The sequence below is a fragment of the Rhizophagus irregularis genome, chromosome 13, assembly GCF_026210795.1.
Source record: "Rhizophagus irregularis chromosome 13, complete sequence".
NCBI lineage: Eukaryota > Fungi > Glomeromycota > Glomeromycetes > Glomerales > Glomeraceae > Rhizophagus > Rhizophagus irregularis.
The window spans coordinates 4,641,543-4,660,275 of NC_089441.1; the positions used below are offsets into that span (position 1 = coordinate 4,641,543).

The window sequence follows — 18,733 nt, forward strand, 5'->3', positions numbered from 1 at the left end:
CTAATATTTCTTAAAAGTATAATAGATTTGCTAATTTTAAGAAAGAATTTATGGGAAGGAGTTTTACTTGGTTTAAGAATTCTATAAGATAAAGGTTTTGATGAACTAAATTTTTATCTTCTACTGAATTTACTGATAAGAATTTTTTAACTTCTTTAGGAAAATATTAATAATTTGTTCATTAATATAATTAACATTATCATTTTTTATTGTAAATATTGCTTGATTTTTAATGTAATTAATATATATAATTATTAGTATTTTTATAATTATTATCATTATTATAAAGATTTTAAATATTATATCTAATTTGTAATAAATAGTTAACAAAATTTTGTTTATTATTTTGTTGTTGTTTAATTCTCTAAATGTATTACATTAACATAAAATCAGCTCTTTCTATAGCAAATTTTATTACAATGAATTTTATGATATAATGAATCTTTAGTGTGATATGCATTAAATCATATGAAAAAAAATTTATTATATTGAATTTTATTAATAAAATACAGTACAGTCAACTCCCTCTATAGTCACTCCCGTTATAGTTACATTCTACTATATAGTCACACCAGTTGAATGTTCAAAATACTTTATTATTAAAAACTATCCTATATAGTCACAATCTATCTATAGTCACTATCACACCTATCCTCAAAAATCTTATATTAAAAAGAACCGTTTATAATCACAGTTATATAAAGAATATATTAAATAACTTGGCATCTAATAATCGTACATAGATGTATCATAGCTTGTTAGAATCGTCTCACTGAGATGAATCGAATGGTGGTAGTTTTATCCTTTTGCGATCACTGGCTGATGAGTTATTCAACAAAATGTTAAGCATCGGCATTATTATATTTCTTAATTTACGTTTACTGCACCATTTAACATTTTGCTAAATTTCTCGGTACCTAGTGATTGTAAAAAGACGATTAATAGCTCGTTGGAATCGCCTCATCAAGACAACTCGAATGGTGGTAAGCTCATCTCTCTGTGATCAATATTGACGGAGTTACTACTTAAAAACCATTTAATATTTTTTAATTTCGGAAATTAATCTAGTGATTGAATTTTGATGTATTTTATACCATTAGAACTGTCTCATCAAGACGAATCGAATGGCAGTAAGATCGTCTCTCTAGGATCAATATTGGCAGAGTTATTACACAAAAACCATTAATATTTTTTTAATTTCAGAAATTAATCTAGTGATTATATTTCGATGTATTTTATACCATTAGAACCGTCTCATCAAGACGAATCGAATGGCGGTAAGATCATCTCTCTACGATTAATATTGGCGGAGTTACGATACAATAAAGTTTTGAGTATAATTTTGGCTAAAATTATGTTAATTTTTGGCCGGAATTATGATATACTAATATAAGAAATTTTTTATATAGTCACATCTCTTTATAATCACCAAATATGGACTGTCTCAAATGTGTGACTATAAAGAGTATTATGTTAAATAAAGAAAAACTTATAAATTCATGATCCTTTTATAATGAATTTCTTTTAAACAAATTTTTTTTTTTTAGTATAACAAAGATTTTTGGAAAATAAATTTTAATATAAAGAGTAGTTTGATACTGGTTTTATGGAATTTGTCCTAAATAAAGAAATTTTATTACTTTTAATTTATTTTATTAAAGATAGATAATTTATATTTTGAAGTTTCCTTGAGTATGACATTTTACAAATGTTTTGATTTTTCTTTTTTTTTATTGCATTATACTAAAATTTTTCATTATACTAAATAATTCATTATAGTATTAACAAATTTTCTTATAATGAAAGTCTGATTAGTACTTTGTTATATTGAAAGCTAACTGTATTTTCATAGATCGGAAGACTTTATACATGCATTTATAATATGAATTTGTATTTATTTGTAAGTTAGACTATCTTTTGAAAATATATTTTATAGGTGATAGTTATTGTTGTTTTAATATTCTTTATATTTGATATATAAAAAGTTATAATAATAAATAGTTGTATTGTAATTAGAGGTGCAGCCTTAATGATATGACGTAACATTTAGTTAAGTCATGTCATAGATGTATATTGGATGTAATTTTAAAAAATAAAAATTTTATATGAAAAAAAATGACGTGACGTAAAAATTAGTTAAGTCATGTTATAGACGTATATAGGACATAACCCTAAGGAGAGCATAAGACTGCATTTTTAATTGTAATATTTCTATCATCAGATAGATAAAATTAGATTTTTGACCTATAACTTTGAGGAAGTGTCATTGATTTAAAGTTTGGTATAATGCCAATTTATATGTCATATATGCTCTTTAATTAGTAATAATAATAAATTATTGATAAATAAATTGAAATATTTATAAAATATTGTTAAAATTTAAATATTGTATTAAAAATTAATTGTATTTATTATAGAGTATTATTAGAATTTTAAATATTGTATTTTTATTTATATAGTATTGTAATATTGTTATATAGTATTGGAATATATAGTATTGTTATATATTGTTATATGTAATATTGAATATTGTATTTGTATAAAGAATTAAGTGCTTTGCATAAGAATTTCGAAAATTTGCGTAATGTCACGTGATAGATTTTTGCTGAATTAAATAAATCTTTAATTCCAGCTGGAATTAATTGATCTGTATACGAATTTCCTTTTTTGGAAATTTGTGTAACAACACGTGATATATTTTGACTGGCTGGCTTGGTTCGGCATATTTACATACACTTTATCACGTGTACATGTCTCTACATGCACTAACACGAAAGTAACGTGTATGAATGCCTTTTAAATTGATAAAATTTGGCTTGATTCGCTTGATTGATCCTTTAAGTCGATATACTTTGCCATGATAAGCCAATACGGGTTGTCTTAAGTTGGCTTGAAGTTCGGCTTGGGTTGGGTTGGCTTGATTGGCTTGGCTTGGCTTAAAGATCTGAACCCGTGATCTTACGAAATATGTAAAAAAAATATATGTCAAAAAAATATATGGATTCAAACTTGTGTCTCGTGATCTCATAAAAAAAAATGTAAAAAAAAAATCATCCCCTGGATTCAAACCACTGTGTCTTGCCTTCAATTTTGTTAGTGACTGCGCAAATAACAGAGACTGCGCATATATATAGTAGTGAATTAGCTGATATAGGGGGATGCGACGCGATCTCCACACCTTTCTGTGACCAATCACATGCCTTCAATTTATTAGTGACAGAGACTGCGCAAATATAATATAGGTTGATTTGTTTTATAAATGGGAGATTGAATTAAAGATAATTGCACTAGTAACTGATAATGGTTCAAATGTAAAAAAAGCATGTAATGAAATAGGTATTGGTGAAAGAATTCCTTGTGCTGCCCATACACTCCAACTGAGCATTGGAAAGGGGTTAGATAAGATAAGGCAATTAGTTGATAAATGTAAGCATCTCATTACTTTTTTGGCAGGAAATAAGAAAAAACAATAGTTAGAGGAAGCATAAATATATTTACATCGACAGCAAGAAGTTTTACAGAATAATAATGAGTTGGAAAAAGAAGTTGAAAATCTTATTTATTTTGATGTTATAAAAGTAAACAATACACGATGGAATTCAACTCTGTATGCTTTTCAAAGACTCATTATTTTAAAACCAGCAATTGCAATGTTAAAGGTTTCCCTAATAAGTAACGTAAGTTTAAATATTCATAAAGAAGGTGAAAAGTTAGAAGAACTGTATCCAACAGTTTATGAATGGAAAGTAATCAAAGAAATAGTAGAGCTTTTAAATCCTTTTGAAGCTGCAACACGTCTCTTAAGTGGTGTAAAATAGCCAACCATTGGTTTTATATATTCATGCATATGTAATTTAAGAGAAAGACTTGAAATTGATTTTACTTCATTGAAACTAATGATGCAAAATATTGCAGAAATGCAATATTAGAAGATTTAACATCAAGATGGAATATTTCCCAAGAATTATGCCTGAAAGGATCTTTTTTTGACCTTCGCTTCAAAAGACCAGATTTTATTAATTCTCAAGAAGAATGTGATGATATTTTTAGCCAGTTAAGAGAGGAGTTTATGATCTTTAAACAAAATAAACAAATTGATATTTCTACAACATCTGCTGATAAAGATACAGATGATTTAATGACAGAAATGAGTAGTTTTTGGAAAAAAAAGAATGCTAAAGCTGCACCAATAAAGGATGAATTCCAACATTATTTTAATTTAATAGAATTTATACATGCTGCCCAAATTATTTTGGGATGCCATAATTATAATTTGGGATGTCGTAATTCATTCAATTTATATATAATTTACTATGTAAAGTGCCAAAATAATTTGGGATGTCATAATTAAGGTTGCTTGCCGAAACCTAGGGGTTTAGGCAAGATGGCGTTTCGCCGAAAAGCGAAATTCTGCCGAAACTATATTAAAGTTATATTAAAAAACTGGCGAAACTTTAGAGAAAGGCGAAACTGCCGAAACTTATTATAAATGCCGAAACTGCTGAAACTCTGCCGAAACTATAATAAATCTATAGTAAAATTTTGACGAAACTAATCGTAGGATTTTGAAGAGGTTTAGACAAGCAACCTTAATCATAATTGAATTTGGGATTTTACTTATAATTACGGCAGCCCAAAATAATTTGGGTGGCATGTATAGTAAAATTGCCTGTTCTTGAAGAATATGATTTTTATTTATGGTGGTCAACAAATAAAAATCAATATCCAGTATTACACAAACTAGCAATGAAGTATCTCTCTATACCTGCTACTTTAGTGCCATCAGAAAGACTGTTTTCTAATGCTAAAAACTTAATTACTCCTCTAAAAACCCGTTTGGGTTTATCTGTTATTAACCAGCTCATGTTTTTAAAAAGAAATAGAGAATATATTGATATATATGGAGTAGAAGATGTCTAAGTATCAAATTTTCTAGCAGATAGTGACATTATTATACATTAGTTATTTGAATAAATTTGTTAAAATTTAAAAAATAAAAAAATTCATTATTTTAAATTGACATTAATATACTAAGGATTGGAATTGATTATCATTATTAGAATCGATTTTAGAATCGATTAATCGTTGATTAATCGTTAATCGAAATTATACTACTGTCGGTCACGTGACTATTAAAATTTATTAAGATTGACATAAATATTTCCTTTTTTGGAATTTTGTACAATATAACTTGAATTTCATTGGACAATAAAATTTCCTTTTTTGGATTTTTGTTAATGTCACGTGACAACGACCTAACTTCTTATTAACGGACTACCCCAAAATGTCATGAAACGGCCGGCATTAAGAAATTAAGAAATACAAATAATGTGTGACAAATAGGTTTTTGTCAACCGAAATAAAACTAATACTTGTAGGGTATGCAGGGGAAATCTTATTAACGCTACTGCGCCACAATAAGTAAATTCGATTTTTATTCGATAATCGATTTAAAATCGATTCTTATTGATTTTCGATAAATTTGATTATTGTAAAATCGATTCCAATTCCTATAATATACATTAGTTATTTGAATAAATTCATTAAAATTTAAAATATAAAAAATACATTATTTTAAGTATAAAAAAATTCTATAATTACAAATTATAGAAAATAAAAAGTTAATTAAAACGTTTAACAATATGCTGCACCATAAAATAGTTTTTGAAGTATAAATTTGATTATCAAAAATTGAAAATCAAATTATAGAATCAAAATTTTGCAAAACGATTAATCACTCAGCCGTGGAGCTCACCATGACTTATTTGCAATGGAAAACATGGGAATTATGGATTATATGGCTCATGGTACTGCGAAAATGGGAATCAGTTCCCTTATGATCCTGAATTAGCGAAGTTGTATTCACCTGCAACACTTCAAGCAATAAATTCATCATAGCACAGATCATGTGAAATCGATCACCGAAAAAATGCGCAGTCATTACTCATTGCGCAGTACGCACTGCTGACTGTGCAAATCCCAAGGTAAAATTTTGGTCATACAAGAATTTTTTTGACTATGAGCGTTCTCAAGCACCTCAATTGATAGACTGATGAACGATCTGATTGGCCAAAAAAATATCAGAGAGTTACCATTTCGATGAAAAAACAAATGAGTTGCAAACCACCTTTTTTCTTCAATGATTTACAATTGATAGGGTATGCTCAAGCTCGTTCAAGATTTTACATATTTTTTTACAACACTTTTTCATTATTGTACCTCACACTCTAAAATTATGAAATAATTATCTGAAAAAAAATTCGTAACCAAATGAAATCATGTAGCTAAAAAAAAGCTTTCTCAAGCTTTTAATTCTATTGATATTTCTATTGATTGCGATACTTGAACACAATGACATCATCATTCAATCACATGAGTAGATGCGTGAGAACGCTCTATATTAATACTTATGACAAACAATCAGGATAGTACAGCTTATAAAGAGCTGGAAGGCACTTTGCTAAGGCAGAACTACTTTAAAAAATGGCGGATGGAAATATGGCTGTAAGGTTTATGAAGAATGCGATCGTCACTCACATAAAGATGTAAGAAGGTTGCGGAAGGAATTTATAAGCGATGTGAATGTCCTCAAGTATTTGATCAATAAAGCAATGGTGCAAATTTATCAGACGTTTATTGAAAAAATAATCACACACTTTGCTTTGCACAATCCCATAACCCATTCCATATGAAAAAAATTATCAAAATAATTGCGCAGTAAAATTATAGTAAACAACTACCCCAGTGGCACCGACAAATTTTTAGCGATCACGTGATCGATTTCACAGATCATTCCTAAAATGGATAAGTTAATTTTAACAAAAAAATAAAAAATAAAAATAAAACTTGATAACAAATATCATACATTTTTTAAACTTACAAGAAATGTGTATTTTTGCCCACTCTACAAGTTTACCTAGGTGATAAAAGTAGGGTTTGGATATGGATTTTGACTTTTTATATGACGATTTGTAAATAATTAATTTTACAAAAATCTGTATCCAAAACCTACCTTTATTGCCTAAGTAAACTTGCAGAACGAGAGAAATTATACATAGTGTGTGAGTTTTAAAATGATATAATGTCTGGGTTAAGTTTTATTTAAAAAATAAAAAGAAAAAATTTTTTCGTTAAATTTGCTTGCCATTTTTGGAGATGATCATCAAAATCGATCACGTGACCGCTAAAAATTTGTCGGTGCTACTGGGGTAGTTATAGTAAACATCACATGTACAGTATCACGGGTACGAGTAATAATACTTTCTCGAAATTCTTACGTATATTATTACTCACTTATTTTGATCAGATTTTCGTGATGCGATCATATTAAGTGATTTCCTCCTTCCCTGAGAATTATATAAAAAGGCGATGTCCCTGTTAGTGAATTCTTTTATCAAGTAAAACAACAATCGAAATTTACCATTATCTATCAAACGAACTCTAAGGTATGTTGGTTTGATTTCAGCGGGTTTATCTAGGTCAAATACAATGAACTCACTGCGCACTTTTGAACACGTGATGATAATTTTTCAGTTTTTTTAATACCAAAATGTCCTCAGGACGCAAATTTAAGCTACCTAAACTTCCAAAAATACCAAAAATATTAAAAAAGAAAAAAACTCTAGGTAGGGTTTACTGCGTTTCAGAAATGTACTATTTTCAGTTTGTTAGCATGCCAACTCACCTACGGGTGTTATAGGTGCTGAAATGTCGACAGACCAAGTTGGAATGTCGACAGACCAAGTTGAAATGTCGACAGACCAAGTTGGAATGTCGACAGACCAAGTTGAAATGTCGACAGACCAAGTTGAAATGTCGATAGACCAAGTTGAAATGTCGATTGACCGAGTTGAAATGTCGACAGATCGAGTTGAAATTAGAAACTTCGTTCCTGGTTCGTACTTTCATATATGGATATTTATACCCTTTTTATTATATTCTAATTTCTTGTATACGTCTGAAGTGTTTGATCTCGAAAAAAAGTTTGCTGGTTTGAAGAAATCATCTGACCTCGAGGATGAGAAACAAAAGTCAGAAACAACAATTGTTAAAGACTTCGCAGTAAAATTGGGACTCGATAAATTCACAAAAAATAAAGAGGAGTGGAAAAAATTTTATGGTGCGTAACAAGTCTGTCCAGCTTGATTGGTTTGAAAATATCACTATACAACTTATTTAAAAGCAACATATCCTTTAGACTTCGCTGGTTCAGATTTCGTTTGGCCTCAACCCCCAGACATTAATGAGCGTCGCCTAATTTTTGATTATGTCATCGATCCTTATTGGGAGCCAATCGGGAGTGAACTCGCCGTAAATGCACTTGAATATCGCCGTTTACTCGATTCCGGCTCTCTTGATCAATCGCGTGAATATGTATTAATCGTTCATGGGAAATTTGTCAGATACGGATCAAGCGAAGAGGAAAAGAAAATGAGGGTGAATTATCCGGGATGTTATTATGTACCTGTTAAAGAACGTATTGTCGAATTACGTAGATTTTCAGCATCTGATGCTAATACAAATGTAGGTGCAGAGAAAGAGTGGCAGGTTCGTACTATTTATAATTTATGGATTATAAGGTCATTGACAGGTGTTAGTTGATATTTTATACTGTCAATGCCCTAATAAGAACGACATCATTTGGATTTCTTTTGCCAAATATAGGTGCATATTCGTCTTCGAAATACAGATGATAACCTGGATGAGGCGGGAATGGCGAATGTAGAGCAAGGTTTCCGAATGATAATTGACACAGGTGCAACAACAACTGTAATTCCAGATTTTGTAAGAAAAAAACTTAGTACTCGAGATGGTTGGAATGTAAGTGCTAGTAAAGCTGGTGGATATGGTGCTGGCGCAAGAATTTTTAAGGCCTCAAGAGACTGGGAAATTTGCTTAGGTGACGGAAAAGATTGGTCTGGTTGGGTTAAAACAAACGAAATTTATTCATGGCAAAGTAATCCAAATGGTGTCACGTGTGGTATAATCGGTTACGACGTATTAAATAATATTCCCCATTATAAACCCTGCAGGAAATCATACGTACTTCTTCAAAATGATATTTTCGACAACATACAACAATTACTACAAGCTGTATGAATATTCAAATTCACTATCTCCACTTTCTTTTAAGATTTTTTATCTTCTAACACGGAAAAATTAGTGGAAGAGAAAGCAGTGTTAAAGAACCAATTCAATTAATGCACAATAATATAATGCTTTGTAAAGTTAATTAATATACATTTAATGCTATTTAACATTACTTAACTAATAAATAATACTATTAATATTAATTGCTAAGAAAAAAAAAAAAAGTATGTAATTGACTAATCTGTAGAGTATTGATATTTTCATGTTTTATTAATCACTTTTTTTGTTGCTTGCAATAAGATCCCGCTTACTTATAAGATAGGTCATTTTCAAGCTTAAGGTAAAAATCATATAAAATTCTTTACAAAAGAAAATTTTATATGATTTTTTTTCTTTTTAACTAATTAACCAATAGAATTTAAGAAAAAAGTAAGGTAAGTAAAGGGACAGTTATAAGTAAGCGGAGTTCTCTTGCAATACATTTAAAACTTTATTAAGATAAAAATAGCAAAATACAAAGTACTGATTAGACTATATATTATCCTAATTTAATGTTTTAAACTATTTGTTAACTTAAAACTAATAAGACTTCACATGTGTACTATCAATTAGAAATTTCAGCTAAAAGAAATTTCATGAGTAAAATATTGTTTATATTTAAATTTTTTTAATTTTAAGCTATTACTTTTTAATTATAAATTTTCAAAAATTCATTTTACTAAAATTCTCTTTAATGACTTTTAAATAAAATAAAGTTTAACCATGTGATATATAACTGGTAATAAGTAGCACTTTAATTTAAATAAAAGTAAATTTTCTTGAAAGTGCTATCAAATTGTCAAATTTTTATGCCACTCAAGTTGAATTACATACTTATAATTAGTTTTGTAAGGGCCGAGCATTTTTAATATCACTATAAAGTAAAAACTAAATGAATTATTACGTTCAAATAAATTATAAAAAAGTTGGTATATTAATCTAAAATTTTTATGTTAGGACAAAGAAAAATAATAATAATAATTAAAGTTATGCAAAATAAAAAACGATGATAAAATTCAATAATAATTTTGTAAGAGCTAAAAACAGAAGTAGGAACATTAACAAATTCAAATAAGTAAATAAATAGCAAAAAAAAGGCAGGATACAATGAGAAAATACTATAAATAAAATTATAGAATAAGGAATATCAAACAATCTGGTAAATGTAAAATTAATTAGCTGTGAATTTTCTCGGCTTTCTGCTAAGGGTTCCGTCAACAAAATAAAAAATTTTGCAATTATCTTTTAGAGATCACTGATTAGCTATAAAATCAGACTTTATGCTCATCCAATTTCCGTATCATCAATGCAATAATCAACTTCACATGCAACGAACCTGAAGCTTCGTTTTTAATCTCCGCCTCGACGTAAACTTCAAAAAAAAACAGAGAGCGGAAAAGAAGCAAAATGCTTACTCAAACGAGAAATAAAAGCTACGGAAGTATTAATTCCCTTATGACTTCCAAGCATCCTGAAGGTGATGAGTATTTTTCTTAATTACAGCTCTCAAACGGAGCTCCAACACCTCAGCTTCTCTTCTAGCATTTGCTACTTGCCGTTCAAGATCTTCGACTGAGGCAGTTGTAGTCTTCACCCCGTTAGAACCGTTGGAATTGATCATGGTATCAGAATTGGAAGGATTTGGATCGGTCCATAAGTTAGCATTTCCGTTATTCAGAGTTGGAGAACCTGGAGGATTGTTGTTTGAAGAACCAAATGCGGATGAGAAAGAAGTTTGTAAATTGAAAATGGAGGAAGTGTTGATGTTGAAATCCTTGGAGAACAGGTCAAAGGTAGTGGAAGTAGGTGACTTAAAATCCAAAGAAGAGCTTTCAAAAGCAGAGAGATTGGGACCCGATTCATCGTTCTGGTAATTTTTCGGACCAGAAATACTCGGAGGCAAAGAAATGAACAGAGGTGACGATTCAAAGTCAAACTTAAAATCCGCTGGCATTTTACTATTATTAATTTCACCGGTAAAAGATGCACCAGATTGAAATTCTTTGGTATCAATTGTTAAATTATCGCTTGGATTTCCAACATATTTTTGGCCAATAGCGTTATTTTCAGCAGATTTCGTATCTTCGTTAGCTTTTGCATCTTTTTTGATATTATTGTTATTCACAGAATTAGACAAAACCTTTCGGGCAGAAGTATTCTTGTCTTTCTTTTTAGGTTTCTTGGAAAGAATTGGGGATGGGACAATAGTTGATTCATTGGTGGACGATTTTTTATTCTCCGTGATGGATGTAGCGGAACTTCCTTTTTGATTAGATGTATCATTGGATTTTGAAGATGAAATTTGTACATCAACATTACCATGCTTTTTCGAATCTTTCAAGGAGGAGTTCCCTCCAGCTGACCTATTATTATGTGCAGAAGAGTTTCTCGAATGTCTATCCCTTCTTCTTGAGCTAATATTTGTAACATTTAAAGTATAGGTAGCGGAACTTGAATCTGATTTTTGAGTAGTATTATCATTAGGAGATTTTGATTGACCAGATGGTTCATTGGCGAATTTTGACTGTTGCTGAGAATTATTTCCACTGGTTGATTTTGATTTTATACTTATAACCTTCACGGACGTAGGTTTTGTAGATTGATTTAAGTTATCGTTATTTGATTTTTTGGTAACGGTATCCTCGGCAGAAAACGACGGACTTTTGACATGAGCCACATTCAAAGATTGGTTTGATTCCTTTTCAATTTCTGTAGATCGTTCCGAAGGAATGGAAGTAGTTTGTATTTCTTTAGATGCGTCATTTAAGCCTATATAATAACCACACCATCAATCCCATAATTTATTAAACGAATGAAAGAAAATCAAGTTGAGGTTGGAGTTAAGTAATTATGGATTTAATTATATAAAGTAGCACGACCTCATGTGTTTCTATAATATACAAACAGAAAAAATGACAAGATAAAAACACACCTTCCCAATAAAATAAAAAGCAAAAAAACTTTTCATGTGGAATGTAAATAATCAACTACCACAAGAAGCTTTATATAACGATAAAACGGTTTTTTCTCTCTGTTTTCTCTCTCTTTCTTCGTTTTTAGGCTTAAATTTTTTTTTTGTTTTTTTTTTATTTTCTTAAATAAGGGATTAATATCCCCGACTAAGCATTGAAGAAAACCCACCTGTATCCCCCATTCCGATTACATTGAACCCATTACTAATCTGTTGATCGTCTCCTGTTCTCGCTACCCGTTCAAAAACACTTAATCGATGGCTTCCAACATTTTGCATTGGTTGATATTGTGGCATAACTGGAGCACCGGGTGCTCGATATGCACTATCGGCCTGAGATATGCGAACAGACATAATGGCAGGATCTTGTAAAATGTTAGGTAAAGGTTCCGCTATATCGTCAATGCCAATGTAAAAAGTATGAATTTAATATAAAGAATATTAGAGAAAATGTATCAGTCAACCAATACAATATTGAAATAATATTCAGTACAAAATTAAGAACACGCCCAAACCTTCATTAGGAATATCATCCTGTGTATTTGAACTAGCTGCTGCAGCCTTTAACCATGCACCGAAGAAATCTTGAGCTTCATCCCTAGAACGTGAAGATCCTTGTTGGTTCTGATGTGAAGGATGGCGTGGTATAAAGTCTTCTTCGGTATTCCATGGGACATTTTGTGGATTCCATCCGCTCGTCATATTAAAATCCATGCGAGGTGTCGGAGGTGTTGGAGTATATATTCCAGGAGGTGGAGATTTAATAGTCGGTGTAGATGTAGTGGGAATTATAGGTTGATGAATTAGCATGTTCTGATGATAAAGACTATCCAAACCTACAGAAGCGTTGGTATTATGAAGCGAATGAGTCTGATTCAATGTGCTAGTTATTGGAACGCCAGGAGGAGTTGTAAATAATGGTCGACGTAACGGCCCAAATGTGGAATCATTTGATGTATTCCACATAGATTCTTGATGAACATCACTAGGACCAAAACTTATATTGACATTAGGGAAAAGTGCACGAAAACCTTCTTGTAAGTCCTTCATAGCCAACGGATCTGATGAATTGAAGTGAGCATTATCGCCATCTTCTAGAGCAAAACCAAACCGAGATGACTGTCTTGATTTTGAAGATGATGATTGACCATGTGACGAATGCGACCTAGAATCATTGGTATAAGTACCCGCAATATTATTATTGTTATTATTAAGGGAAGATAATCCTATAATATTTGAAGGATGCTGATTATCTGTGGCGAATGGATCAAATTTATCATCATCTGTTGCGAACGGATTAAATGAACCAGTATATTGTGTAGGTGTTGGCTGAACATAATCCGGATTAGTGTTTGAATTTGGAAAGTCTGTACGAAATCCAACGCCTGGAGGTGGAGAAACTACACAAGAACCTCCAACTGCGACGTTGTCCGAAGTAATTGGGGAAATCTTATCATTATTTTTTTCTTCTGGAACTACACTATTTTCCAGTAATGGTGCATTGAAAGAGAAAGAGAAAGAACCATCACTAAGAACAGATAATGTTTGATCGAAGTCCGCAACTATATTATCTTGTTTAGTGGCAATTTGTTGAAACTTATCATTAGATTGTTCTGTTAGAGAATCCGACGGAAGAACTTGTTCCTGTAATTTAGTTTCTTGAATTGGTTCAGACACCAGTTGTTGAGGCTTCTCGTGTTCTATATCTATTTGTGTTTCTTTCCTTTTAGATGCAGATACTGAATTTTGTACTGGCTGTGGTTCCACTTTCTTGGTTGCTTTTAATCCTGAAGATTCTGCTGCTACATTACGTTTAGATTTTTGCTCTTGAGATGGTGATGATGATGTATTTTGTGAATTAGGTAGATGTGGTAGATGATGTGAATTTTGTGGAGGCTGTGAAGGAGGATGTGATGTATGTGTTACATGTGATGGTGGGTGTTGTAAAGTATGTGATGAAGACTGGGGCTGTACCGAATGCGATGAATGTTGTGAAGGTGTAGACTGTAATTGTGGTAATTGTTTATTATTTAATACAGGTGTGGATTCTGTACTTGATGATTTAGTAGCCCAAGAAGCAGTCGGGGGTAATGCTGATGCTGCAAAAAAAAAAAAAATTTGAATGATTGATAATATTATCTCTCAAAATTTTATCTTTATATACATTCCACTAATTTGAAATACAACAACTTCATGATAACAATAAATGAGAACAAAATACCCTCTTCTCTCTCATCATTGCTTCCTTTGTCGCTTTCAGGACCAAGAGCACGATGCGGAGTTTCAGACTTTTTTTGTGGTGGAAAAACATTAGATGTCCCTGATGAAGGTGGTCGTCCTAATTGAACTTTATGTGGTTCTGTACTAGTATGTTCTTTTAAGTGATATTTACTAAAAAAAACAAATATATATTAATATATATAACTATTAAAAATCGGTTTAACTAATTTTTTTAAAAAGAATCTGGAATTTTTGTTTTTGAAATATTTGACTATCACTGCTATAACTTACACCGATGCTAAATCTTCCTTAGTATAACTGTCAGCTTCCTCTCCAGGTTCATGCAAATACATGCAATTAGGATTTTGGCACACCATACTACGTAAATAATATGTACAGTATTTTGTTGTACCATATGATGCCCTATAGTATAAATTTTATATTAGTTAAAAACACCTGTCTAAATTATCTAAAATTAACTGGCTGGTTAGTCTCTTTACCTTAACACTTTACCGTCAGACATGCTACCATCTACTGCAGCTATAGCCCTTGCTGCATCTTCTTTTCGAACATAAGTTATGTAAACACCAACACTAGGCTGAGGCGCCGGAGCGCCAGGAACAGTGGACGCCGGAGGATTTCGACGGTTAACGACAATTTTGGCTATTTTTCCGTATTGACCGAAATAATCATGTGACCGTAGTATCTTTTATTTTAACGTTAAAATTTGAAATTCAATAAAAATATTTAAAGAAAAGCGATATTTATTGATTTGACCATCAACTACCTCTTCATTTGCAATCTTCGGACTGAGACCAATTACATAAACCAAATTCTTTTGAACTACTCTCATATTGGCCAGATGTTTTCGATTCATCGCTTCAAGCTCTTTCTTTTCACGTTCCTTTTGTTTCTTTTCATTCTTGATCCGCGTTAACCTATGTAGATTTTAATAAAAAACATAAAGTAATTGTAAGTTGAGTGAATTGAATAAAATTTAAAATAAGAAAGAAATTAATTTAAATGTCTTTGATATTTTACAGTGTTGAAATGAAATGTTAGAACTAATCAAATGATAGTTTATAAATATATGAATGGGTTCAACAAAAAAAATATTAAAATAAAAATATAATTGTTATAAGAACACGATATATAATGAAATGATACATACTCTTCAGCCGATATTGGTTTAAATTCAATAGTCTGTTCAGAATATACTCTTCGACAAGCAGGGCATCGACCATTACAAGTCTCTTGGATATGATGCCAACAAAATCGACAGATCTAAAAATAATTAGTTACACAAATACATAGATCAAGAAAAAATAAGATAAACGATATTTTACTAATGTTCAGTTTTATTTTTTTTAAAACTTCCATGACGAGTATGTTGAATTCTTTTGTAACTGCGGTATGGCTTAATGCTTGTAAAAACAGTTGAATTTATAAAAAAAACTTACCTGATATCCACAAGGGCAAGGTCTGAAATTCCTGTCTGATAGATCCATCTCTTCCATACAAAGAGGACATTGGGACTCCTCCTCTTCAGAATAGTACTCAGTCTTATTGGACATTTTTTTTACGATCTCGATTTATTTCAAGGTATAACTACTTGTTATAAAGTGCACACTCCGCAAACGCGATTACTACTAAAGAAAAAATGTGACAAAGAGGAAAGGAGAGAGGAAAGGAAAAAGAAACCTCGAAGCTTCTTGGAATATCTATTTGAGTGCTGCTAGCGGTCTGTTTAATAGACGCGTAGAAATAATTTTGCTTCGCTTGTAATAACAGACGAAAAAAAAAGGCAAAGTATTAATTAAGATATAGATATTATGAAGGAAAAGTAGAAATCGAACCAACTATCGATAGTGCAGAATAGCGCAAAGGTTTGACGAAGATGCTGTAACCTGATGACACAATACAAGGGAGTTATATCACTAATCACATTTTAACTTTATAATAGAAATATATGTAAATGATGTCACATTTATTTTGTTGATTGTATTACTAAGCAACAATCAAAAATGTTTGAAATTTCTTTTATATTGTATATAAAACGCGGTGAATAGTACATTTATAAAGTAAGTATTACTAATTTCCGATACCTACGAAAATTCATTTATCTCACATACTTTATTTAAATTTCAAATTTATCTAAATAAATAAAAATAATACTAAGCTGAATTCAATTTTTAAACTTAATATAGCGTTTAGATAATCATTTTTTTCTGAATTTTAAATTACTTAATCGATTTTAATAGGGCTTGTTTCATATTATGTTTTTTTACATATTATTTTTTTTATATTTAGTTAAATTAATTTAACTAAATTTGGTAAAAATACATTATAATGTTAAATGATAGTATAGTTTTTTTTTAAAAAAAAAAAATCAGAACAGAAAGTATGTTAACAAAAAATACAATATATTGTATCAGTATTGGTTTTGAATAATATCCAATTAATATCAATTGAATTTGAATATCTAATATTTTTAGCTATTACAAAACTGCCTTTTAGTATTATATTTCAGATTTTATAGCAAAAAAGTATTTTTTTGATTTTTTCCTTATTATTAATTTTATGCAAAATTCATATGCAATTTTTTAATATATAATTTTTTTTTGAAATTTATAATTATATTATCAAATGTTTTTGATATAAAATTAACTATAACTAAAATAATAAAATATATTTTATTAATAATCAATTTATTGATAATTATCTTCATATATTAAAAAATAAAAAATTTGGAATTTTTTTTAATATAAAAGCAAATCTTATTTTTGCTTATTTTTTTTATTTGTAATTTACCAGTTTAATCAATAAATAAATTACCATTTTTCTTTGGTAAAAAAAATTTATTAATTTGTAAAAATAGAGAAATTAAATATTAAAACCTATAATAAGTTATATATTGGAAAAGAAATATGAGTTTTTAGTTCTTACTTAAGATGTATTTTCTCAAATACCTTTCTGCTTATTATTCTTTTTTATTTCTTGTATCTTTACTTAGTTCATTAAAATTACTTATTTGTTTTCTTATTTAACTGAAGACTTTACAATTTCAGAATACTAATTTAGTAATCTTATTTATTTAGAGTTTTTGGATTTGTAAATATAAAGTAAAATACATGTACTAGATAATAAATTATAAGAGCATATTGAATTTACTATTAGTAAAACAAGTATATAAATTATAAAGCAAATGTAAATGCTAATAATTAAAGAATGCAAAATAACTAGTAAGTAAATTATAAAGTAATAAATATTAATACTGTAAAGTATCCAAAAAATGCAAAGTAACTGGTAAATAAATCATAACAATTATGATATGAATGCTATACTAGTCAAATAATGTCAAATCGAAAACTAATCAGATAATTAAATTCCATCTAATTGATCCCTATTTTTTTTAATTTTTATTAATCGGTAAACCTGATTACTACCAAAAAATGGCATAAAAAAGGATACTTGAATTCCAATCAGAATACTTAATAGAGTATAATTATATATTAATAGTTACAAATAGGATATTTACTATTTGAAATATTAGTATATCTGATTGATAACTTTTCGATTAATTTATAATAATAAGAAATCTTCAAATTGCATATATTTTTATTTAAAATTATTTGATATTTTACTATAATTTTATTTAATAATCTAAATTTATTAATTATTAAAAATACAAATCAAAAATACTACTAATACTATTATACTTTTAAAATTTTATTTGGGATCCAATATTCAGATTGAAGCTGATTTCTTACAAAAAAAATAAAACCATTAAAGAATATTTTTAAAAAAAAAGTTTTGAAAATTAACTTTTAAAACTTACCTATAGGATTTAGTATTCAATTTTAGAGCTGAAAAAAATATTTATTAATATTTTTTTAATAGTTTTAAAAAAAATTTAAAACTTACTTATGAGATTTGATATCTAACTTCAGTACTGATTTCCTAAAATAATAATAAAAAATGTTTATTAATATTTTTTTTAATAGTTTTGAAATTTTTTTTTCAAAATTTATTTATGAGATTTGATATTCAACTTCAAAACTAATTTCTTATAATAAAATAAAAAATAAACATTTATTATAGAATTCAGTATTTAACTTTAGTGCTAATTTCTACAAAAGAAATAAAAAAATATTTATTAATATTTTTTTAATAGTTTCAAATTTTTCAAAACTAATTTATAGAATTCAATATTCAATTTCAGAATTAATTCCCTATAATAAAATAAAAAAAAAAGGGTTGAATTAAAACTTTCTTTTTGGGATTTAGTATCTAATTTTAAAACCGTTTCTCTATAATAAAAAAAAGATTTAAAAACTTTTTTTTTGGAATTTAGTTTTTAATTTCAAAACTGTTTTAAAAAAATAAAAAAAATGTTTTTTTTAAAACAATTTT

General features: G+C 29.0%; 2 protein-coding genes across 3 annotated transcripts; one reads left to right on the forward strand and one right to left on the reverse strand.

Moving 5' to 3' along the window:
• Positions 1–7,549: 7,549 nt before the first annotated feature.
• Positions 7,550–9,301, forward strand: OCT59_005627 (uncharacterized protein; the record flags this gene model as incomplete). The annotated part of the gene is made up of 5 exons (XM_025322201.2): positions 7,550–7,625; positions 7,700–7,894; positions 7,964–8,119; positions 8,198–8,547; positions 8,665–9,301. 5 exons carry the CDS (start codon positions 7,550–7,552, stop codon positions 9,097–9,099), a joined length of 1,212 nt encoding a protein of 403 aa, XP_025166826.1. The 3' UTR covers positions 9,100–9,301.
• Positions 9,302–9,780: 479 nt separating this feature from the next.
• On the reverse strand, positions 9,781–16,177 carry OCT59_005628 (uncharacterized protein; the record flags this gene model as incomplete). Of its 2 annotated transcripts, XM_066138470.1 has the most annotated exons (10): positions 9,781–11,898; positions 12,062–12,116; positions 12,338–12,492; positions 12,616–14,199; positions 14,322–14,491; positions 14,612–14,743; positions 14,821–15,026; positions 15,108–15,258; positions 15,492–15,604; positions 15,781–16,177. In XM_066138470.1, 10 exons carry the CDS (start codon positions 15,892–15,894, stop codon positions 10,583–10,585), a joined length of 3,996 nt encoding a protein of 1,331 aa, XP_065997593.1. In that variant the 3' UTR covers positions 9,781–10,582. The 2 variants fall into 2 exon arrangements, with proteins under 2 accessions (XP_065997593.1, XP_025166825.2); XM_025309630.2 differs by having other exon boundaries at positions 11,666–11,898; positions 12,062–12,492; positions 15,781–15,894.
• Positions 16,178–18,733: the final 2,556 nt, after the last annotated feature.